This window comes from Zalophus californianus, chromosome 10 (assembly GCF_009762305.2).
Source record: "Zalophus californianus isolate mZalCal1 chromosome 10, mZalCal1.pri.v2, whole genome shotgun sequence".
NCBI classification, from domain to species: Eukaryota; Metazoa; Chordata; class Mammalia; order Carnivora; family Otariidae; genus Zalophus; species Zalophus californianus.
The window spans coordinates 7091785-7117302 of NC_045604.1; the positions used below are offsets into that span (position 1 = coordinate 7091785).

Genomic DNA, 25518 nt, shown 5'->3' on the forward strand with positions numbered 1-25518 from the left:
TACCATGCCCATCCCGTTGGTTAAAATTCCACTGCATTACATAGCCCACACTGGGGATCTTATGATCCCTCTTTCCTCCTTCCTATAACTTCATATCCAAGCAAGAGGTGGCCACCCTTGTTATGCTGGGACAGAAAGTGGAAGGGGGTGGTAAAATGGCTCATGAGGGGAATATAGGGTAGAATGGGTTTCACTTCCCTTGAGGTCTTTAAATCAGGATGAGAAATAAAGACTACATCTGATCTGAAGGCCTCTAGGCCCTGGTGGTAAGTGTCTCTCTGTGTTTCATAGTGCCCCGGAGACAGGGGACTGACCACAGGTGGTGGCAGTCAGGCCTGAGGGGAGACCTGAAGAGTCTTTTCAGAGTGGGGTCCCAGCCTGCTCTCTTCCCTCAGGGTGGGGCAGCTTCTTGCTGTGGATTGGTGAACAACTCTAGTGTCACGGTTCCTCTCTGTCTCTCCAACCCCATGTCTCAAGGCTGGATTCAGAAGAAGGAGATGGAGCCTGGTGCCCTGAGGTTCCAGTGGAGCCCGATGACCTGAAGGAGTTCCTACAGATTGACTTGCACACCCTGCACTTTATCACTCTGGTGGGGACCCAAGGGCGCCATGCTGGGGGCCATGGCATTGAGTTTGCCCCCATGTACAAGATCACTTACAGTCGGGATGGCACTCGTTGGATCTCTTGGCGGAATCGGCATGGGAAACAGGTAGGAAGAAGAGACATCCAGACCCTGAGATGTCCAGGACCATATTTTGACTTAGACTAGAAGAGGAAGTGCACAGGCTGTCTTGTAGGTATGTGCATGCCCTTGTCAATGTGTGACCGAAGATGAGGGAGGGCGGGGTGAGGGGACCGGGAGGAGTAAGCAAAGCTGCTGAGAAAGCTGAAAGGATACATTCTGCCCCTTCAATTCAAAAGAGAGGGTCCATGAAAGGGGTGATGAGGAAAAGTCAGCATAACCTCATAGCATCTTCCTGCTCTTTCTCTTCTCTCTCCTCAGGTGCTGGATGGGAATAGTAACCCCTATGACATTTTCCTAAAGGACTTGGAACCACCCATCGTGGCCAGATTTGTCCGCTTCATTCCAGTCACTGACCACTCCATGAATGTGTGCATGCGGGTGGAGCTTTATGGCTGTGTCTGGCTAGGTAGGTCTCCAGAGAGAAAGCTTATAGACCTTATTAAAACCCCAACCCCTGGAAAATAAAGGCAGACAAGTCAGAAAGGTATGGGATTAGTAATCTCTGGAGTGAAGCGATTCCCTGTAGGTTAGAGTCAAGAAAGGACATTGTTCCTCCACCAAGGCCTGGTGCTCTATACACTAAATGATGCATTCTGAGTCATTTCACTGACTGCCACTGAAGAGTGCTCCTCGGTGGTGCTCCCTTTGTGCCCAGATTTAGTCCTGTGCAGACACACTGAACAAGATTGCACCCTTGAAGTCTCGTGTGGCTCCCTGGCATAGTTGGTCTGAGCAGTAGTTGCCTCTCCTTCCTAAGGCACTGACATATCTGTGTTTCCTTTGGCAGATGGCTTGGTGTCTTACAATGCTCCAGCCGGACAGCAGTTTGTACTCCCTGGAGGCTCCATCATTTACTTGAATGATTCCGTCTATGATGGAGCTGTTGGGTACAGGTAAATTCTGGGAAACTTTGGTCATCAGAATGGGAAAGTGGCCACTAGAAGAGAATATTTTAGTATGGCTTGGGATTAATAATTAATCAACCAGTGAACCAACTGGTGTTCATTTAGACCCTGTATTAGGCATTGTGAAATAATGTAGATGAAATAAAATAGGGATTCTTTATTTGCAAGGAACTTAGATTCTAGTTTGGGAAGACAGGGGAAACAATAAATTACACAAAACAAGAGCTGAAATCGTGGTATAGTTCTAAGTATGATAGCCATACTTTTTTTGACCCTTAAAACAGGAAATATGGTCTAACATAAATAATGGCCTACTTATGGACACAAAGGACCGGGAGAATTGAAGTTACAAGTAGACTAAATTGGACAGGTCAAGAAGTTTGGGAAGAATGAACCCCATAAATGTAAATGCTCTGGCAGTTGTGAAAAGGAGACTCATAAGGTTTATGATAAACAAGGAGAAATTCTAGGACGATATGATTTAGGGCAGAGGAGGCAGGTAGAAGGGAGCGGAGGTCAAGGGGAACAGGGCTGAGGACAGGAATGGCCTGACTATAGCAGAACCTCGAGCTGGGAGCAGCAGGAAGGGCCAGTGGGTAGTCCTGAAATGGACCACGGTGGAGAAACTGATCAGACACAGTAAGAATTTAGGGTTGGATGAGAGCTGTTCCTACCTATCTCACTTCACACCGAGCCTTGCCATTCTTCTAGTCCACTTTGACACTCTTCTCTCTCTTAGCTTGGTCTTTGTCTGCAAAGATTGAGCCTGGGAGAGAGGTTAGGTTCAAACTAGATGATGGAGGTTTCTAGTGGTTGGCAGAGGATGAAATTAGTCTCAGGAAGAGGAGTGAGGGATTACAGCACTTCCATTGTTTTAAGTGTAAAGAATAAACTCCTGCCCCCCCCCCCCGCCCCCAGCTGCCATCCCCTGAGTGAAGACCTGACTCACCCAGTAGTCGATTTCCAGCTACTTCCTTTCCATCTGCTTAGTCACTGTTGCTCCCCGTTCACTTAAACTGTTCTGGGCATCATTTCACTCAGCCACTCCCCAACCGGCCTTTATTCAAGGCTTAGAGAAAAATCAGAGATCAGTTGAATTCATTTTAGGTTAATAAATCTTTGCTAATCCACTGTTGCTACCTACAGTGAATTTGGCCAGACTTGGTAGGTATTCAAAAATATAAGGAAGTCCTGGATCCTACCTTTAAGAAGCTCACAGTTAGGAATGGGTACTAAACCAGGATATAAATTACTGTGATACAAGCATAGGGGTAAGAGATATCTTATGAGTGCTCTGGGGTTCAAAGGAAAGAGTAAGCTAGGGTAGGAAAGCACAGCACTGGGAGTGAAAACACCTGGATTCATGTCATCAAAGTTACTTCCGTTTGTTTAAGTGATAAAAGTGTATAAGAAAAGCATTTTGTAAAGGTAAAGTGATAAATACATGTAAGTTTTTATCTGATTTGGACAACCAGAAAAGACATGGAATGGATGAAATCTGAAGTGGGCCCCAAACGAGGGGTGGAACTTTCACAGGTCAAGAATCTTGCAATGGCATTTGAGGCAGAGTGAAGAGCATAATGACAAAAGAATCACACTGTAAAGTTTAGGGGAATGACTGCTAAAGATCAATCATTTTGTTGACCACCAGTCATACTTATGTAGCAAAATAGTAGATGAGAAGCATGATTGGAAAGATGATGTCATATTTTGGAGGAACTTGAATGTCAGGGCCAGGAGGAGGAATTGTTTTTTCTTCAACAACATAATCGTCAACAGAACAAGTCATTGAAGATTTTTAAAGCTGGGGAAGGACAAGACTGGAACTGTGCTTTAGACAGATTGATCAAGCAGCTCACAAAGGTTAGATGTGAGTGATAAGAAGAGGTGATGAGGGACATTTTCTAATTGCAAACCCTGATGAAAAGAATGAAGGACCAAGGCCAAAACGGGAGGAGGAGACATTCACGTAGGGACCATTTGCAATCTGATTGGGTGTAAATGAGGAAAAGAGGCAGATGAAACCTTGGGGATGGCATTTATTCATCAACAGTCATATTTTGGTACATACGGTGCGGCAGGCACTTTCAATGAGCCACTGAACATGAAAGAGAATACAATGGGCAGGAATTTCACTTAGGTGAAAGATTTAGTTTAGAAAGAGATAGTGATGGATTTAGTTTGGGATATAAATTTAAGGGACTGGCAGGATATTCAAATGTATAAATAAGGCAGGTACTGGTAACAGAGGAAAGGTCAAGAATAATTGCAGAGATTTCAACACAATCACCTTCCACTTGATAACTGAGGTAGTGGGGTTATCTCTTTGGAGTGTGCCTGAATGATGAGGCATAAGTACCTGATTCAGAGTCTTGGGAATAGATAGTTTTAATAGCAAAAGTTATTTTTTTAACTAAAAAAATTACAGAAGTAGTACATGCTTGTTGTAGTAATTCTAACAATTCTAAAGGATATGAAGTCAACCGGAGTAAGTTTCTGTCCTTACCCATCCCCATTTGATTTAATTTTGACTAAAAGAAATTAACTTTTCATTTGTGTTGCTTTTCATAAGTTTCATGGGGATTTATTGTTCTGGGGACAATGGGAAATATATTTATTGCAAGTAAACTTATGTTCTCCTAGCCTTCTGATCTGTAGAGAGAAGAAAAAGATGGCAAATCCTTGGAAGGGAGATCCAGGCTCTGGTCACTGTGGATAAGGCCAGTCAAATTTTATAATTTGCCAAACATTTTTCAATGAACAAATAAATTTAAAAGTGTATCTGTAAGGCTGGCATAATCACTCAATTATTTTTTTTGTGAATTCATAACTTTTACATTACCTCAAGGGGCACATGTATTATTGCTCGAGGGTGAGTATCCCAATCTCTTCATTTGGGAGACTCCTGACTTAGAGTTTGGCGCTTGAAATGCAGAGCTTGGGAAGAGAGAAGTCCTAGTGGAGAGTTCTTGCTCTGTGTCTCCATGAAAAGAAGCCAAATAGAATAGAAATCCAAAAAGAAATAGCCAAATTAACATAAATACACAATCATCCCGTATACCAATCAAGAAGAGCCTTACAATCAGAAGTGGAAAGCCTGCCAAGCTAGAAAACAAGACTAAATCCAATGCCTGAGACCCTCATGTAATTCATGCATTTTATTCCATGAATCTAGTATTCTCCAAATTTAATTAAAATTACATATAAATTAGTATTTAAATTTGGCACCGATTACTTTTCTTCCCCCCTTTAGTTTGACATCAAATTGAGTTGTTGGATGTGGGGTAGAAGAGGGCATGACTGGCTTCTCTGGAATTGATTCACTGAAAAATGGTAACATACAGTCAAAGGAGAATCAGAAAAATTTCCAACAAGCTCTGGGACTATTTATTGAGTGATGGTCAAGTGCTGTACCTACTATAGTGTTCATTCTATGCATCCATCCATCCCTTCATTCATTTACTCATTAATGGATTAATTAATCAAATCAAATAATTAATTAATCAAATTATATAAAAACATATTGTATTCAGTATACAAGAATAGGTAAGGATACAATAGATTATAGAAAGCTTTTCTTATAAAATGATAAATTTTGTTTAAAAGCTTTGCTACTAAAGGAGTAAGCATTGAGTATTTTGTAAAATTCATTTATATGAAATTCTTTGTTCTCCACTGATGCCAGGATAAATGCATCAATACTATAAAATATACTGGATTTTTCATAATCCTTCAACCTTCAAGATAATCAACTCTTACAAAACCCGGGGTAAAGAAGCTGGGAATAAAAGCTCTTCTGTGAATGTGCGATTAATTTCAGGTTCCTCTCTCCCTTTCCCTTCTCTTCCCCTGGCCTGAGCAGCATGACTGAAGGGTTGGGCCAGCTGACAGATGGGGTGTCTGGCCTGGACGACTTCACTCAGACCCACGAATACCATGTGTGGCCGGGCTATGACTACGTGGGCTGGAGGAATGAAAGTGCCCCCAGTGGTTACATCGAGATCATGTTTGAATTTGACCGCATCAGGAATTTCACGACCATGAAGGTCAGTGGTATTAGGTGTGGTGGAACGTGTCCAGGGAAGCCAAGATAATGGTGTAGTGAAAAGGCATGCTAGAAAGAACCTTGGGTGGTGTCAGCGGAACTGGATTCAAATCGGTATTTTGCCACTAACAAGCTACATGCGTTTCCAAGTCACTTCATCTCTGGGCTTCTTGCTTCATTTGTAAATAAGGGGGTTAGACTAGGTCACTGTTTCTCAATGTTTTCTGTTACTGTTCCAACATCAGAGTCTACAGACCATTAGGCACAGTGGGTCCGGTGTCTAGAGCCCACAATACTTTGAAGACCTAACTTCTTTTAACATCAGGGGGAAGAAAGAACTCTTAGGGTCAAACCTCATTTTCATCTGTTTAACAACACGGTTTTAAAATGCAGTTTTAATTTTTTTTACGGAGGGAGGGGCTCACAAAAGCAAAAGTAAATAGGGCCCATGGAAATCATTTTATGGCCCTGCCCAGTGCTCCCCAGGGACATCCTTTTATCAAGTAAGGCTGGCTCATTGCCACTCTAATTCTCAATGGAAGAATGGAGAAATTCTTTGGAAACTGGAAAATCGAGAATTTGTATTTTTTCTTTGGAATCACTTTTCACACCTACCCTGTTTCTTCCTCCCCTGGGCACTGAGAAATCGTGATAGAAGGCTCTGCACTCTTCTGTTTCCAGAGTTCTTTGTTTCCTTATCTATTGCAATGGCACATCTGTCTGGTTGTCCTACTAGATTTCAAGTTCCTCCAACTTGAACTCTAAGCTTGAGGAAAACTGGGGCTTAACAGTAGAAAGTCCTTTGTTGAATGTAAAGGAGGCCCCCGAAGTTTTGGTGGTTCATGTGTAACTCTTACTGGTTTATTGAGGAGCATGAGAGGACTCCAGTATGAGGCCCAAGAGAGTGGGCAGGTGAATTTGCCCTCACACATGGATCCCTGCTTATCTGTTATTTTCCCTATTCATAGATGGGTACAGAATATTAATGGCCAACAAAGTGGTGACGCTGCCTCTATCTAAATCCCCTTGGGATGATTTGCAGTTCAGTGGAAGAAGGCACTATTTATTTGCAAAAGGAGGTATGTAGGATGAGATGAGGACCCAGAAGAATGAAATCTGTGTTATCATTAAGGGTCCCTAGTAAACCAAAATTTGTTAGTCTCGGCACAAACTTGGAGCCAAAGAGGAAATCCATGTCTGTTATATTACCCTCACATGTTAATGTGATAATATCGCCTAACTGGATTAATAGCTATTAGTTAAATGAACAAACATTTAGGATGAGAACAGAAGGATCAACACATGCCCATCTGCCTGCATATTGTTCAAGGATGGCTCCTTGGCAGGTTGTAAAACGTAAGTGTGTGCAGTTGTGTGTGACACATTCTTCTTCACAGGGTTTTCTGGAGGGAGGAGGGGAATATGCATAGTGACAAAAATATACCTCCAAGGAAAATTTATTTCTATTGCCGAATAGTAAGATATCCACATGAACCTGTGAACAAGTATCTCAATTCACAAAAATATACCATTGGGATAATTTTTAGTCCCATAAATAATAAAATGTATTTTAAGCTCTCCACAAAGTTATAATATTTAGTCAATAGACTTTGATCTTCCTGAGTCCCCCATACCTCCTGTTTAATTAGTTTATCAGAGGTCAGAATTATTCAAAAGCATATTGTGCAGTAAGTAGGTACCAGAAGCTTCTAAGAGCTATCTTAGGGTCAGTCCTCTCGAGGCCAAACAAGTCTCTAGCATATTTTAATTTTTCTGAGACAAAAAAAAACAAAAGATGACTTTCAGGTCCCCAACATCTTCTAGAAAGTAGTTACTGGTTTCTAGGCAAATTACTGTCATTCCCCCCACCCCTTAAATACAGTCAAAATATTCTATTGAAATATATTAATGTCCTTTTAAAATGTATTGTATTTATTAAATAAATATGTAAATCCACAGGGGAATGAAATTCTATACTATTTATTTGCATTCCAGGAGAATTCCCAAAACATCTGTAGGAGAGATTACTACCTCCCCCACAGGCTACTTATCCAACAGTTTGCAGATTGCAAAAAAAATCTGAAAAATCTGTTGAAGCTGTAGATGGTATTTTTTGGATTTTTTTTTCCTTAGCCTTGCTCCATTGACTTGTGCTCAATAAACTGAAACGGTTAATTCATCCCAAGGAAGATACTAATAGATGTTTTCATCATAAGAACTATTTACAGGAAAATCCAAATGGAGAAGTTAAGGCAGCTTGCTCCATTTCTGTGTGGCGTGGTACTGGCAAAAGCACTGGACTAGGAGTCTAGGGTTCTAGACTCCATTCTGTTGTTGACGGGCCATAGGCAGGTCACACCTACCTGAGCACTAGCTCATTAAGAAATAGAGAGTCAGAGTAGGTGATTTTATTCTGTTCTTTCAGAATATCTCTGCTCATTTCTTCGATCACAACATTTCTACAATCATTGCTGCTGTTTCTTCAGCTAAACATAAATTCTCAACGGTAGTCCTGTAGTTGCCATCCAGAAAGCAGAGGAGGGTATCGACGACAGTCGGAGGGTTGCAATGCAGGGCCTAAGCAAGACATTAAAATTCAAATAGCAAATATGTTCCCAGAATGGCAATGAGGCTTTTCCAACCTATGAGGTTTTAATTCAGGGGCTAGTGACCAATGAAGCTCCATTTTCCACGTACGACTGAGCCAGAGGAAATGTGAGTGAACTACCACCAGGGACCTGACCTAGTTACAAATATGTACATTCCATTTTTGAAGGATGTTGAACACACCAAGGTGCTCCAGATGACTGTTGTGGGATCTTTGTTTCTTATGACCCTTTTTAAAAGCCATACAAATGTCCTGGTGAAAGAGTCAGGCCGCAGGCAAGAGGATGCAAGCTACTTTTGGCAAGACCTTCTTTTCTCATCTCAGAAAATATCCCTAAGGAAGATTCCATGCCCTCATCAGAAGGGCTTGACCTAAACTGAACTTCATTAAGACAGATCATTAAGTCTTGTGTCTCTGGCTAAAACATGCTAATTAATACACGGCCCCTGAAATGAGATTTCTAAAGAGAAAGATGAAATTGTTCTGGAATGTGTGTGAGTTCAGGTTTCTCGACTAAACCTGTTGGAAGGAGTGGACCGGCTTTAGCGCGGACCTGGGAGGAACCAGGCAGGAGGGCGTCCCTTTACCTCAGCCCAGAATAGCTCGCTTCCGGGTGGACGGACAGTGTGTAGGGGAGGGTTCGAGATGTGGGAGTGTTAAGGGCAAGGAAGGCCCCCGAGAGGATGCTGGTCCAGCCCTCACTTAACTGATGAGGCAACAGGAAATGAGGTGGCCGGGGGCACACAGTTGCAGAGAGGGGACTGGGGGAACTGCGCCGGTTTTAGAGGGTCAGACCAGTGTATCACGGCCGCTGTGAAGAGGATGGAAAGGCAAGTCCAAGAGACTGCAGAGCAACTATTCACCAGGTGCGGGGCTCAGAGAAACGGGCAGGTGGGAGATTTTACCAGGTTAGGTTGCCCTGTGTCCCCGTGCCACTTATGGGTGTCAGCCTGTCCCTCACATGCCTCCTTCTCTGCCAGGTCCACTGCAACAACATGTTTGCCAAAGGTGTGAAGATTTTTAAGGAGGTGCAGTGCTACTTCCGCTCGGAGGCCAACGAGTGGGAACCGAACTCCGTGTCCTTCCCCCTCGTCCTGGACGACGTCAACCCCAGTGCTCGGTTCGTCACGGTGCCCCTCCACCACCGCATGGCCAGCGCCATCAAGTGCCAATACCACTTTGCTGATACCTGGATGATGTTCAGTGAGATCACCTTCCAATCAGGTTGGGAGCCGGGGGGCCTCCTGCGGAAGTGGGAGCAGGGTGGTGGGGAGGCAGGTGCGTGCTGGAGCTGCTCATTGGCGGTATCTGAGGAAGAGGGTTGCACAGTGGTTTCTCATCGGTGGATAGAGGAATCTTCCGCACGACTAGAATATTTACTGGGCTCTCACATATTTGTTTAAAAGGCATGTAAAATAAAGGATTAAAACATGAGAGCACAATGAGGTAAAATGGTGTAAATTAAGCCGGTTAAGGGGAAGCACACTATTAAAGTATTTAAGTGAAAATTTCTAAATATATACAAAAGTAGAGAACAATGAACCCTCGTCAGTCTCTCAGCCTTACTAACCACTGATGATGTGCCAATCTTGTTTTATCTATTTCTCCCTTGTCACTGTAGTATTTTAAGCAAATTTGAGACATTATTTGATTTCATTACTAAAAATTTGAGAATACATCTAAGAAAATAACATCTTCTTTATAAGCATCATGCCTTATAAGCATGAAGCATTATAACATCTCACACCATTTGTTAATAAGTAATTCCTTAATATTATCTAATAGGCTGTCCACAGTCTCCCCACCTCATCATGGGGAGGTAGTGTTAGATTCTTTCACCTTTAGTGATGCTAAGATTGATTTCTGGGCTCAGGTTATCCCCACAAACTGGTGACCACTGCTTGAACTACTTATTTCATTAGGGATTGCTAAATGGTGATTTTCTAATTCTTGCATTCCTTCTGCATTTATCAGCTGAATTTCTTCTGACTACATGCACTCACTTACTCTGAGATACAGTTCACATTGGAAGGGCAGGATACATGATTAATTTTTTTTCCCTTCATCAGTTTTCAGAGTTGATGCCCCAAGAAATTTCAGTAATGTCTAATGAGTTTTGTTTTTGTTTTTCATACTTGTTTTGCTTTTTAGTATCATTATGGACTCATTGCTTTTTTTAAATAAATTCAATATGTTTAATCAATTGCAATTATTAATTCTTTCTGATGCTCACATTGTCTTGCATTTGACCAGAGCACACACCTTTAAGCTGGCTCTGTGGTCTTTGGATCTGACCCTATAAGCCTTTGATAAATGTCTTATTTTCTGGAAGAACAAAATTACCCAAGTTCTTTTTGAACGTTTTGTTCCATATGTGAGACCAACCATTTCCTTAAGCAGTTGTGGTTCCTTTTAGTGGCGAATGGTATTTAGAGACCACAACCTGGACAGTAGGGATTGTGCTGAGTCCTGAAAAGTTAAAAGGCTTTTAGGACATTGTCTATATCACCGCAATGTAGATGGGGTACAAAACCCACACAGTGATTTTTCAAAAGATGCTCAAAGTGATACCAACAATAAGTGATCAAGAAAGAGGGCAGTAGAGAGTGGCTTTTTAACAGTGTCAAAAGAGTGATCCTTGCACTGGACCTGGTCAAAAAGTATAGGCGAAAAATAAGGGAAGATAGGAGGAGAGACTAATGTAAAGATAAAGCAAAGACCCCATGCTTCCTGATTTAACTTTTATTTTTAAAAATTTTTATTTATTTATTTTAAGATTTTATTTATGAGCGAGAGAGAGATGAACAGAGGGAAGGGGGACAAGCAGACTCCATGCTGAGCATGGAGCCCAACATGGGGCTTGATCCCTGACCCTGAGATCATGACCTGAGCCAAAATCAAGAGTCAGATGGTTACCTGACTGAGCCACCCAGGCTCCCCTGACTTAATTTTTAAAAGAAGAAAATTTCAAGATGTTTTGCTCACTAAGATGTACTGATAAGGAAATAGAACATCTGTTTAGAAAAACAGGTTTGGCGCCTCACTGCCTTCTGTTATAAAGATTTAATTTAAGAATAAATGGATCGATTATTTTATATGAAGTATTTATTAAGAGTAGAGATTATTTAGATGTTCAAAAACAGTGGCATTACATTGTGTTAACTGGAAGACCACAGATTCCCATCCATCCTCAGGGATTCTATTTTCTTGGCAGAGTAATTAGTATACTTACCCTGTTGTAACCAGTTGCAGCTAAGGACTACAGTTTTTGACTGCTGGGAATCTCTTGAGTTTTAAATCTGATATCATGATAATGTTCATTTCCACTGGAGCCTGAGGACCCAACGCAGAAAAGTACATGTAGATGCTAGATACCTCCCAATTTGCGTAATATTGCTAAGAAGAAGAAAAATTAGGATTTATGGAGAGCATGCTTCTTGAAGGGAAATGCATATTCTAATTCTTGACCTCCTTGGTTAGACAAATCAGAGGGGAGAATGAGTTGCCAACGTCAGTCTAGCAAATATGCTTTGGGGGTCTAGTTTTAGAAGCTTATACATCACAGTAAAGGACACCCCAGTATCAATAATCTACCTATAAGGGTGAAGGCTTGATTTATAAATTAAAGGGCTAGGTCAATGAGCATAGTGAAAACAACTTAATTTCCTTGAAGGAAAGAGCCTCTTAGCACTATGTCTGTCCCATGCCTGCTTATACCCATCATGTTCTCTCTACATTTTCCCGAATTTGAGTCTGACTTCCTGTGCATGCTTTATGATAATGCATGGTCACAGCCCACTGAGCCACTGTTTCTTAAACTTTTTTTTGTACCATGACACCTAGTATCATTTAAACAAACATTTTACAAAAGAAGAGTTGCCCTTACTGTCTAGATGAACGGTGATTTTTAAAATTTAGAATATTATATGACTTTATTTTTAAGAAAGGCTGATGGCAACCCACTAAATTGATTTCACAATGTGCTAGGTCACAATCTACCTCCAGAAAAAACACTACTTAGCTGTCTTCTCCCCGGCTCTGACTCACGCTTGTTTTGTAACAGATGCTGCAATGTACAACAACTCTGGGGCCCTGCCCACCTCACCTGTGGTGCCCACAACCTATGGTATGTGTGATTTCTAGTTATAAAAGTTAAAGTTGAAGAGGCCTTCTAGAGGATGAAGAAGGGTGGAAATTTGCAAGGGCCTGACTGTCTGTGTAGGAGGCTTTATACCAGCTGGCTTTGGATGAAGGGGTTTCTGGAAAGGTAGGCTCCAAAGTAAAGGGCCCAAACTCACTCTCCTCACTGCTGGTTCATGTGACTCTTCAGCTAAAGCAGAGTCTGGAGTTGTTCCAATTGCTTCATGGGAGTTTGGGTAGCTTGGAACAGAAACAAGGCAAGGGACATTTCTAGGTAAGACCCATAGTGGGGATCTCAATGAATGGATGGAAGTCCATTAAACAAAATGGTAGTCTCTCTAACTGGAGATATATGCTAAAGTGTATCCAGGGCTTCAGATGGTCCCTGGCCATATGAGTCAGCAATCTGGGAAACACATATGATCACATGTCTCCAAAGGGACTCTTCACCTATTTTTCATGAGGTGTGATTATGAGCGAGTAGATCTAGGCTGTGGTAATAAAGGAACAAAATTTGGGGACCAAAGGAAAACCTCTCCATTATCCTGTCTGATACATGTGGAGGAGGAGGCTATGGTCCCAAGGAGGAGGTGTGTATGATGGAAGAGCAAAGTCATACCAGAGTAGCAAGACCAAAAGTAAGCAGAAGTGTTAAGGTGGCATCTTGCAGAATTATCCTGAAGGAAAAGGTTCTACCTTTCCGTCTCTGGCCCAGTACCTCATGCTTTTCCTTGCCCCGTGAGATGATGATGTTCTCCATCTTTCTCTTCCTGGTTGCAGATCCAATGCTTAAAGTCGATGACAGCAATACCCGGATCCTGATTGGCTGCTTGGTGGCCATCATCTTCATCCTCCTGGCCATCATTGTCATCATCCTCTGGAGACAGTTCTGGCAGAAAATGCTGGAGAAGGTGAGGAAGTGCAGAGCAGTCATGGGATAGGAACCTGCTCCATTTGCCTTGCCTAAGCCATTGTTACCCCAGGAGAAAAGGCAAACTACAAGAACTTATAAATGCTTAGAGTGTTAACTGAGGCCACTGAGAAGCCTGGGAGTGGTGAACTTGGTGCTGAAGGGAGTCAGAAAAGAATAAGCTAAGTCAATTTTCTCATGTTTGGAATGGAGATTTTGGAACCTCCCTAGAAAACCCAGAAAACTCTTCCTAATACATTGACTCTCAACTCAAGCATCTCCCTTGAAGGTTTTGATCCACTGGGTTTAGAGGGGAGTGCAGGCATCTGTAGTTTTTAAAAAAATTAACAGATGCACAACTGCTACCTAGCTAAAATTTCTGATAATGCTATTCCTTTTCTTCTGTTATTTACACACGTGCATGTGTGGTGCAGAAAAACATTCAGCCTCATTAATATCCAAGCCAAGTTTTTCATAGTCCTATTTCTACTTCTTTATGTGCTTGAAAGCTATGCTTATGCCTCCCTCTGGGTCCCTCCTCAGATTTGCTTTGTCCAATCTAGCTTATTTGAATACGTTTTTTACACATTTGTCTAACATTTGACAATCTGCGAGGCCTTTTTTCATGTGTGTTATTTTACTTGAACCTCATTGAATAACAGTGAGCTGGGCCTAGTAGTTATATTTAACTCTTTTTATGTTGAGAAAATGTGATTGGCTCAAGATCATACAACTGATACCCTATTTTCTATGCTCATTCCAATTGTCAGTCTTGAAATTTGTCAACTTCCAAATATATATAATCCCAGCAAAGACGGGATATCTATGGCTTTTCCTGGTTTCTTAGTCTAGATGGCAACTCTCTGGGCACTTCGGCTAAGTGTCTGATGCTCTTGGGGCCTGCTGATGATTAAGTGTTTCTATAGTTGGCCATGGACATCTTCACTGATCAGTGAGTTCAAATGGATGTGGACTGAGAGGTTATAGACACTCTGAGCTGTGAGGCAATTCAAAAACTTTCTTCTAGAATGCTGGAACACACTGGGTGTCTAAATTCAGGGTGAGGGGCAACAAAGAGTGCTGGTGGTAGTAGAAGCTGGTGGGCTGCAGGTTCATGGGACGGCTTGAAGCCGAAGTGTGTCTTACTGAGTATTTTGTTACGACTGCGTTTTAACTGGGAAGAGGGAATCTGTGTTCTCTACTCTATGAACTGTTTTTCTCTTCATTGGAGCCAGAATTTGCCATACTTCTCTCTGTCTTTCTTGGGAGTCTAATTGGAATATGTCCATGGACTGGAAGAGGAGTGTTGGATTGGAGACCCTTCAAGTAAAAGGGAGAGCAACAATTTTGCCCTGAAATACTTAACTTGGTCCTTCAAGAAATTCTTTCTACCCTGTATATCCTAGTTAAGACAACTCCAGATGCTCTGGAATGACACAGGACTTTTTCCTGGTGACAGATTTGTGTGTGTGTTTTGTGTCTGTGTGTGTGTATAAAACCCTTAAGCATACACATGTATTCCAAGAAACATTATTCAAAATAGCTTTAGACTAACCATTATTTGTAGGATCCTTTTGGCAGTGTCCTTAACATTTTTTCTTTGAGAGAGTTAACCCATTTTTATTGAGTACCTACTATGTGCTGGGTTCCATGTTCAGTATTGGGGGTGTTACTGCAACAAAGGACTTTTCAGTCCAGGGGACGAAGCAGACATCTAAGTGTCTCCATTGAGGACCCAAAGTGTGTTTGTTGGAATGGGACATTGTACATGTTCAAATCCAAATAGTCACATATATTCAGATTTTGACATTTTCCTTTGGAAGGAACAGGCAGGTCACATTGGGTAGGATGCCAAAACAATTTGTTATTTTATTCTTTTTCTTCTTTTATTAGGTGTAATTCACCGCAGTATCCCCAGGGATTTCCTTTCCCATTTTATAGCCATTTTATTTTTGGTTAGTAAAAATGCAGGATTGAGGGCATATTACCCTAACCTACAGTGCCAGAGTGATCAGGTAGACTACTGACCCATCATGTTACAGCACATTTGTTGAGTGAATGGGCATTTTAATGTGTCTACACAAAATCAAACCAATTAAGGGATAAGTCTGCAAAAACCCAGTACTTAATAGAACATCGAAAACTCTGCAGGTTTGAGATCTGTGATTGGCTACTGATAGGTTCTCATAGTGTCAGGTAAATAATGCTTATACATGCTTCAGTGAAAGTTAATGAATGTTGGTAGCACAGAAGTTAGGGGGTCAGGCTCTGCCTTGAAGCAATCAATGAAGGATTATTCTAAGTTTCTACGACCCAGGCATTTGTGGAGCCAGACTGCATCCCTGTCACTTGTGCTTGCAAGTTGAAGAGTAATAGAGAGGTACTTCACCTGAGTGGAAGAGCTGGGTCTCAGAAGAGGAGGAAGCCATGATCCCCTTTGTGCCAACATGCCTTCCCCATCCTTCTCATTCAGGCTTCCCGGAGGATGCTGGATGATGAAATGACAGTCAGCCTTTCCCTGCCCAGTGAGTCCAGCATGTTCAACAACAACCGCTCCTCATCGCCAAGTGAGCAGGAGTCCAATTCCACTTATGATCGCATCTTTCCCCTTCGCCCTGACTACCAGGAGCCATCGAGGCTGATACGAAAACTCCCAGAGTTTGCTCCAGGGGAGGAAGAGTCAGGTGAGGATGACACGGGGGCAGAGAATGAAGGGAGATGTCCTGACAGGCACTATGAAGGTGTGACACTTGGCTCCTACTCAACCAAATCTGGTTTCCATCGAGAGAAGTCCACATTTCCCCGAGAAGTCCGCACTGTCTTCCTAGATTGATCTGCCACGGCTCCTACCCTAATCTGAGTGCCTCTCAGGTGTTTGATCACATAGTAGGTGTTTAAAGGGACCCTCAGGTCAGAAGAGAAAGAAAATAAATAAAGGGTGTCACTAAAGTGTTCACGCCGGAAGAACCTAAGCAGTCACTAGTCTGGTCTCCTCATTTTCCGTAGGAAGAAGATGAGGAGGCCCAGGTAGGCTACTCACCCACTACCAAACATCATTAGCCGTAAATTCAGGACTAGCATTTCACCTGGAGAAAATAAATTAATGAAGCTAAAGACAACCTGGAATTCCCAGTTTTCTAGCCCTCGAGATAACTGAGTTTATCTAATTTTTGTTTATTTCTCTTTGGCGGAAATTTATTAGCATAATACAAGATCTTTTGCGACAGCAAATATTTCTTGCCTTTCTTCAAGGAAAGCGTTGCTTTGGTAAAACAGTGCCAATTGATTCACATCCAGTGTTTTTTAAAGAAGTGCTGCAGAGTGACATCAGAAGGGATTCTGGGGTCATCACTGAGGCTCAGAGCAGCTTTTCCAGAAGGTCCGCAACTGAAGAGTGACCAAAGCCAGTAGAAGAACTTGTGTTCAGGAGAGAGCCAGATGGAGAAGTAGACAGGACTGACTGGGAGCGCATAGGCTTTTCAAGGGCTCTTCTCAAAGGAAGAGAGGAAGCTCACATGTATTTATCACTCAGTGGATAGCAAACACTGAAGGAGCGCATTGAACTCAGGGAATTTTACAGAGATAGCGAGAATAAAGGATGTAAACTAATTTATTTCCTAGGCTGAACTAAAGTAATTTACCTATTTTCTAAAGTCTTAAAATATTTCCCCTCTCATATTTTAATTTTTTTAAGGAAGGATGTGTCTTAAACTAGATCATCGAAAATTATTTAATCCCTAAAATGGGTTATTAAATCAATGATAGTGTCTTAAAATCATAGAAATACGTGATTAAGTCTTCCAACTCCCTGCCCTTATATAACATAAACTGTCCTCTAGCTTCACCCACAATCCCCTAAGATTAGCCAAGGAGGGTGTTAATGATCACGTAGTTTAAGAAGAAGAGAGAAAATGATGTTCCACATTCCGAAGGCCACAAGAAAGGGTCTCTGGAGGAACCCTTCTCTGAGTGAGAATGGCGTGGAGTAGCGTAGCCTGTCTTCAGGGCATGTCCTGGCCTTCCTCTCAGATTTTCTTCCTGGAAGGATCTCCAAAGATGCCCCTTGGAGTCGGACTCATTGCGGGTGTCTTCCCAGGCTGCAGTGGCGTTGTGAAGCCGGCCCAGACCGGCGGGCCCGAGGGAGCACCCCACTACGCAGAGGCTGACATTGTGAACCTGCAGGGGGTGACCGGAGGCAACACCTACTCAGTGCCTGCTGTTACCATGGACCTGCTTTCAGGGAAAGATGTGGCTGTGGAAGAATTCCCCAGGAAACTCCTAACGTTCAAGGAGAAGCTGGGAGAAGGCCAGTTCGGGGAGGTGAGTTGAATCTTTTTCTGGGGTCTCCAGTTCTTGGTATCCCAAAGATAGTGGTTGAATAAAAATAGCCAGGAGAGCAGAAAAAGTGCCCCTTCCAAAGTGGATTCATGCCAGAATGTCTCCTTCACTCATCTCTCCTTGCCTTGCCCTCTAGAAGGCTGGGATTGGGTCCACCTCATTTTTGTGGAAGAGCCCGCAAAGCTTCCTGGGTCTTCTGATTTCTGTATAGTTTTTAAAGCCAGCAAGTCACTAGACTTTGGATATCCTGAAAAACATTCAGTATTTTCAAATTTTTTTTACGATAGGTTACAGAGGGTGGGGACCCGTAAGATGTGATCATCTTTGATAAACTGTCCAAGAACATCCTGCTACTTGATAGCCACTTTGTTTTCCTCCTTTTCATGGGAGTTACGTGTAAAGTGGTCAAAAACAACCTCGCCCCTGACTTGAGTCCCAGACTCGGCCACGAGGGAATGAACTGCCAACTGAGATAAGGAGGAGCACTCTTCCCAGTCGCCCTCCATGTCACAGTGACTTTGCACTCTTACATCAGTCACGTGAACCTTCTGAGAATCCAAAGCCATGATTTAAGTGGCAACAGGAGCCCTTCAACGGTGCCATCTGAACTCCAGATGAGATAGAAGAATGTGTTCTTGGCTTTCGGTGTGGGTGGTATGCTTTGCCCTTGGGTAGGTTTGGTGTTGGTGGAAGAGTTCATGGCATCTGTTTGTGATGTCATATGTACTCCTCCTGTCTCCGGGGTTGAAAACACAAGCTCATTATTCTGCACTAATACAGAGGGGTTACTTTTAATGCTAACGCCATACTAAGGGATTACCTTAGAGAAGAAATGTTCTGTATGAACCAGTAACTAAACTTCCTTGAATCAAAATGGGAGCATTTATGCCGAGCGACATTTTATAGTGGACTGTACTGGAGTAAAATGCTATGTTGTAGATTCATTCACAAATTTAGCGTTCCAATCAATGTATGTTTCTTTTATAAAGTAGTAACATGTCATATTAGCTGGGTAATTTACCCCTGTTTGTGTCAGCTATTTGAATTAAAGGTATGTTACATGTACCTTAACAGTCTTTTGATGATTTTGCTTGAGTTGTAAGAGTTAGCTTATCTCCAGGAAATGCCCAGCAAGAGTACTGAGCCATCTTCCAGAGAAACGCTGATGCTGAGACTAGATGACTTTTGTCTAGGTTCATCTCTGTGAAGTGGAGGGGATGGAAAAATTCAAAGACAAAGATTTTGCCCTAGATGTCAGTGCCAACCAGCCTGTCCTGGTGGCCGTGAAAATGCTCCGAGCAGATGCCAACAAGAATGCCAGGTCTGTGGTCTGCGTTTTGATTTTTCCTTTATGTATTTCACCTTCAGGATCAGGAATACTTCCGGAAACCTTTGAGCAATTTTTTTTCTTTTGAGATGGGAAGGTCTGTGAGCGGCCTCACCTTTGACTGTTGTGCTCTCTTTTTCTGATGGGCCTGCAGGCCTCATCTCTCTTCTCTATCTCTGGCAAATGCAGGTGTCCACTTTCCATTGAATTAGCGGGTTGACTTCTGAACTCCCTTTGCACAGAGCCTGAATATGTGCTCCTTCGACCATGATGAACGGACGTACTCCCGAATGTCATTACCGCCTCTTGGCTGACTTCCACGTTCACACACAACTTTCTTGCTAAGTGTCCTCCCTTCTCCTTTATTCCTTTCACTTTCTCATTCCTTTGTTCTCTCTTTTATGCTCCTTTTCTTCTATGTCCAGCAACCCCCAAAATGAGAAGCGACCTCTACTTGGAAAAGTATCCATGGACCTCAAAGCAAAAGGATCCTACAGGCCTTTAGCAGTGTCCCAAACTGGCTAATAGTCTCTTGGATCCTTTACTACATAAATTGCAGTTTCCAGCCATACTCCATTGTCTGACAGCCTTTCCATTACAGTAATGGTGAGTTAATCCTCACCCAGAGAGGCATGCTGGTTGAAAGCTGGTTGTCTGTGTCTCAGGAAAGTCTGCACATCTGGGTAATGTATGTGTTTTCCCTTTTGTGCTGACTTGATTTTGTCTCACTGATACTCAACGTGAGAGAAAGCTTGTTAGTCCTCTTCCCCAAATTATTGGAAATGCCAAGAATGGTGGGTAGAGTTTCATTAAAAGTCTTGCAAAAACTAATGATGTATTGTATGGTGACTAACATAACATAATAAAATAAAATAAAATTTAAAAAATAAATTAATTAATTAAAAAAAAAGTCTTGCAGTAGACAGGATGTGGAATGAAGAAGAAAGAAAGGTGAAGGAACAGAACTGGAATTTTAACTGTGAGAACCTCAATCTTAAAGACATTAGTATGCATGAAAAATGACATCCTCTGGGTCCCTTAGAGAGAGGGAATATTCTTAATACTAACCTTAGCACACAATTGGAGAGAGTAGCAAGAAGAAAAAAAACATAAGATATAACAAAGCCTTTGCCCATTGTTTTGGTTGGTGAGGTTTGGTGTCCCTCCACCTGTGCCCACTGCAATTTAGCAGTGAAGGGTGGCCTAGACTCTGGTCTCCACAAGCTGTGGAAACCCCTGGTTTTGAGTGGAGGGGGAATTAAAGAGGGGGTGTGTCACATCAGGACTACATTGATTTCAAAGGTTTTATATTGACACAGTATGACTCCCAATCCAGGGTTCTTAGAAAACTCACAGGAGATTCATAACTCATCTGCTCTGATAGTTTTAAGAATGTGCGCTGGTGGTCTCACTGACCCAAATATTGTTCCTGGGCAGGTGAGAGCACATTTTGAGACTCAGGGGTGGGGTCCTCAAACAGTTCCAGTCTTGGTCAAGTGAGTACTGTTTTTGAAATGACTCCACATTACCACCATGAGCTTTAAACAGCTCTGTTTTGAACAGGCTGCTCAGTGTGTGTTATGACTGACTGCTGCTGTGTCCTGTACTACAAACAGCCAGTATGAGAAAAATAAAGACTTACCAGACAAACCAGAGGATCATTATTCACTTTATAAAAAATTTCTTTGCTTTATTAGTAGAGTGAGTCCATGGCTTTTAAAAAGGTAAATACCCCAGTACACTTAAGATATGATTTCCAGGGAAAGATTTCATTTTGCAGACTAGTTTTTAGCAGCATGTATTTGATTCAGCAAATGGTAATCACTTTCTACGTGGTGAGCCTTTTGTTGGATTCTAGGGATGCAAATGTGAGCAGGTCATGGTTCATGTTCTCAAAAAGATTATAGTTGCGTAAGGGTGCATACTATTCTGGGGTGTATAGAATGAGATAGTTTCTAGGCACCAACTTCTCTGTCCTCTCAAAGGTTATCCCAAGGGAAACAAGACTCGGGATAATGGGTAGGACTAGGCTTTGCTGTGTCTTTTTCCCCCTCTTGTCTCTAACCCTGGCAAACCTCTGGGTTTACCTATGTCTGTGTCGTCCAAAGGAATGATTTTCTTAAGGAGATAAAGATCATGTCCCGGCTCAAGGACCCAAACATCATCCGCCTCTTAGCCGTGTGCATCACCGACGACCCGCTTTGCATGATCACTGAGTACATGGAGAATGGAGATCTCAATCAGTTTCTTTCCCGCCACGAACCCCCCAGTTCTGCCTCCAGCAACGCACCCACTGTCAGGTATATAAGCCAGGTCTCCCATCTCTTCCCTGTGTTCATGAGATTAACCTGGGCTCTGAAGATGGGGAGCAGCGAATGTTAAAGTTCCTCAGTGTTCTGGCATGGCAGGGAGTCTAGTAATCAGGAAATAATGGTGCCGCTGCCCTTTGGGAGAAAGCAAAGAGAGTCACTGAGAACAGGGAAAGGATGTTGAGGTTGAAATTCCAGTTCTTCGGTACCACCTGTAGAAAGAGTGCCTCTCACGGCTTCCTCTTCCCATAGGCCACTTTCTTCTTTTTTATTCCCTCAGTTATGCCAACCTGAAGTTTATGGCTACCCAGATTGCCTCTGGCATGAAGTACCTTTCCTCCCTTAATTTTGTCCATCGAGATCTGGCCACACGAAACTGCTTAGTGGGTAAGAACTATACCATCAAGATAGCTGACTTTGGAATGAGCAGAAACCTGTACAGTGGTGACTACTACCGGATCCAGGGCCGGGCAGTGCTCCCCATCCGCTGGATGTCTTGGGAGAGCATCTTGCTGGTGAGTTCCTCACAGGTTTTTTTTTTTTTTTTTTTTTTTTTTAAGATTTTATGTATTTATTTGAGAGAGAGAACAGAGTGAGAGAGAGAGAGAGAGAGGAAGCATGAGTCGGGGGAAGGGCAGAAGGAGAGGGAGAAGCAGACTCCCTGCTGAGCAAGGAGCCTGACGTGGGACTTGATCCCAGGACCCCGGGATCATGACCTGAGCCGAAGGCAGATGCCTCACCGACTGAACCACCCAGGAACCCCAGAGTTCCTCACATTTTTAAGCCCTACCTCAGCAACTGACGTATAGGCAGGTGCACATGGCCCATAGGGACAAACCTGTAGGGAGCAAACAACAGATGCTGATATTTTCTCTGACTTGAGATAATTTACTTGGTGTATTAATTATTATTATTTTTTAACACTTGCCTATTTCTGCTGATAAAATGTAACACTCTCACTACAGGACACTTGGGGAAAAGGTTAAAAATGCACCTATCATCATAAGGGATTTAGGATCATTTTTTTTCTCTCTACCCTTTCGACCTACTGATTGGTCTTCATTAATCTAGGTTATTAAAAACCTTATCAATTAATGATATCTACACAAAATATTTTTCTTCTGTATTAACTTCATAACCATGTTTCTAATGAAGTATTTAGACTGACGTCTATATGTTTCTTTTAATGATTATCACTGTTTAGTTTTTATTTTAAGTTCATCATTTTTTGCTTTATAATTTTTATTCAATTCTTGGTATTCTGGACCACGAGTGAATAATTTTTTCCCAAATGTCTCTCTTGGGGGTATATTTTCTGACCATGCATATTTGAGACATTTTATTGTTGATTTTACACCACTTGGCTGATTCATGGAATTATTAGACTTTAAACATTTACTTCCTACAATGCTGTGTACATGTAATTTTGTCTTTTGTCATTTAGTATTGAAGAGAAAAGCCTGAGAGCAACCTAGCTTTTGTTCATTTGTAGTTAATCTGTTTATCTCTTGTTCATATTCTCAAAGGATTCATTAATTAAATTTGAAATGAAAAAATATGTATAGTCATTCCCTTTCTCTCACCAAGATAACCATTATTAGTATTTTGGCATATTTCCTTTGAGGGTTGTTCTCTATACACACATTTCTGTGTATGTGTATATGTGTCTATGTATATATGTATGTGTATATGTATATACGTGTGTGTATGTGTGTATGTGTATATACGTGTGTGTATGTGTATGTATGTGTATGTATGTATACATGTGTGCGCATATGTATGTGTATATACATGTGCGCGCGTACGTACGTGTATGTGTATATACATGTGTGTGCATATGTATGTGTATGTACATGTGTGCGCATATGTATGTGTATGTGTATATACATGTGTGTATGTGTGTATACGTATGTGTGTATACGTGTGCACACATATGTATGTGTATGTGTATATACATGTGTGTATGCACGTATACGTATGTGTATGTGTGCATGTGCATATGTATGTGTATGTGTATATACACACATGTGCATATGCACGTGTGTGTATATACGTGTGTGTGCATATGTATGTGTATGTGTATATGCATGTGTATGTATGTGTATATGTGTATATATACAGTAGTCTCCCCCTTATTTGCAGGGGATATGTTCCAGGACCCCCAGTGGATGCCTAAAACTGCACACAGCTCTGAACCCTATACATACTATGTTTTTTTCCCATACATACATATCTATGATAAAGGTATAATATGTATATTTTAATATTTTAATATAGAAATCAGGCACAGTAAGAGATTAAAAACAGTAACTAATAATAAAATAGAACATCATAACAATATACTGTCAAAAGTTATGTAAATATGGTTTCTCTCTCTCTCCAAAATATTGCACTGCACTCACCCTTCCTTTTGTGACGATAAAAGATGCTGCAGTGCCTACATGACGAGGTGGAGTGGGTGCCTTGTGAGGCACTGTGATGTAGCGTTAGGCTACTACTGACCTTCTGATGATCCATCAGAAGGCAGATGCTCTGCTTCTGGACCGCTGTTGACTGTGGGTAACTGAGATCGTGGAAAGGGGGACTGCTGGGTACAGATAATTACATTCCATAACCAGGATGATGCTATGCGCATACAATTCTATATCCCTAGCATTTCCTATGTCAGTAAATATTCTTCAAAAACATGGTTTTAATGGCTATGTAATATTCCAGTGTATGTATCTATACAATAATTTAATAACATCTCTGTAATTTGATATGTAAGTGCTTTCCAGTTTCCCACGATTACGACCGATGCTGTGATATACCCCCGTTTACATAAATCCTCACAAGGATCTTTATCATCTCTGTATGTGAAGCACATATTTTACCCACCTCTAATGTGATTAGTGAGCATTGCTCCCTTTAAAGGTATTGTATAGTGTTGTGAAAGAGGATTAGTGCGAGATTCACAGGATCCTGTTCTATATCTCGGTTTTTCCATTACTCATGGCCTTACTCTCTAGGAGATTTTTAGTAAACCTCCCTTGTCTCACTTCTCTGATCTGAAAAAGTAAGAATGAATAACATCATGTACTTGAGTGTTGTATTTACTGAATAGGAAATTTGCACAATTTTATGCGTGCCGATTACACCTGAATCCCATTGCTGTCACATGCTGGTCTGCCCTTCAAGACTGGGACTTTCACTGACTTGGGAAGTGAGGGTCCTGGATTCTCCCAGAGACCTCTCCTGGCACTTAAACTAGATTCCTCTACCTTTAACATAAAAATGATTGCCTTTTCCCATTCTTATTTTGCCGTTCCCATGGGCATTTTCCCAAGGTTGCCCTCCGGCCTGAAGTTTGAGCTTCTGACACTCAGTGGGAGAGTCAGATAGCTTCTGGCTGCACCTCTTTCAGCCCTGGGATCTCATCGGCAGGAGAAGCAGACCTAAGCTGAGAACAGGAGGGCGAGACAGTGGCCTGCAGCTTGATGTCAGAACAACTTGACTTTGTCGTTTTAGATTCTCCATACACATCGTGGCACTTTTAGTGTTTCTTGGCCTGGGTAGTGGAATGGGGTAAACAGGTCACGTGGATCTTTACCTGCTCTTGTCACTCATAGGCTATTCTGGTTTCCTCTTCTTCTCCTTGCATAAACAGGGCAAATTCACGACAGCGAGCGACGTGTGGGCCTTTGGGGTGACTCTGTGGGAGACATTCACCTTTTGCCAGGAGCAGCCCTATTCCCAGCTGTCAGATGAGCAGGTCATCGAGAATACTGGAGAGTTCTTCCGAGACCAAGGGAGGCAGGTGAGAACTGCTGGGGATGGCCAGGTCTGGATCTGGGTGCTCCAGAAGGCGAGAGGAAGAGAGTCTTGACTTAGCCGGTTAGCCTGAGCTGGGATGGGCCACGTGGATGGCAGTCTTTGGTCACTAATTATCCAGATGACGTGAAAGACCGAGAGGTACCCCGACTCCTGCCCAGCCAGCCCTACACTCTGCTTTATCCATATGGCAACCCATGGTCATTGGAGGATATGAGGGGTTAGTTATATCAGGAAATAAAATCCTCTCTCTCTCGTGTTTGCTCTATTTCTTGATCTAGACTGTGTGGTTTGTCCTCCTGGTTGAAATACATACAAACAAAAATATAAGTTTTCAAGTGAATAAGGAATTTATTGGCAGTGGTTAATAATTTGGTTTGG

At 42.1% G+C, this 25518-nt stretch overlaps 1 protein-coding gene across 4 annotated transcripts in view; it reads left to right on the plus strand.

The window, feature by feature from the left end:
• Window positions 1-25518, plus strand: part of DDR2 (discoidin domain receptor tyrosine kinase 2) — a 147766-nt gene that overhangs the window by 113872 nt on the left and 8376 nt on the right. For all 4 annotated transcript variants that reach the window (XM_027612090.2, XM_027612089.2, XM_027612088.2 and 1 more), the window contains 13 exons: window positions 478-709; window positions 1004-1151; window positions 1533-1638; window positions 5513-5696; window positions 9284-9527; window positions 12367-12429; window positions 13224-13354; window positions 15827-16037; window positions 17450-17673; window positions 18885-19012; window positions 21127-21318; window positions 21608-21842; window positions 24974-25123. In XM_027612090.2, the coding sequence (XP_027467891.2) occupies window positions 478-709; window positions 1004-1151; window positions 1533-1638; window positions 5513-5696; window positions 9284-9527; window positions 12367-12429; window positions 13224-13354; window positions 15827-16037; window positions 17450-17673; window positions 18885-19012; window positions 21127-21318; window positions 21608-21842; window positions 24974-25123 (2248 nt within the window). The remainder of the gene's footprint in view (window positions 1-477; window positions 710-1003; window positions 1152-1532; window positions 1639-5512; window positions 5697-9283; window positions 9528-12366; window positions 12430-13223; window positions 13355-15826; window positions 16038-17449; window positions 17674-18884; window positions 19013-21126; window positions 21319-21607; window positions 21843-24973; window positions 25124-25518) is intronic.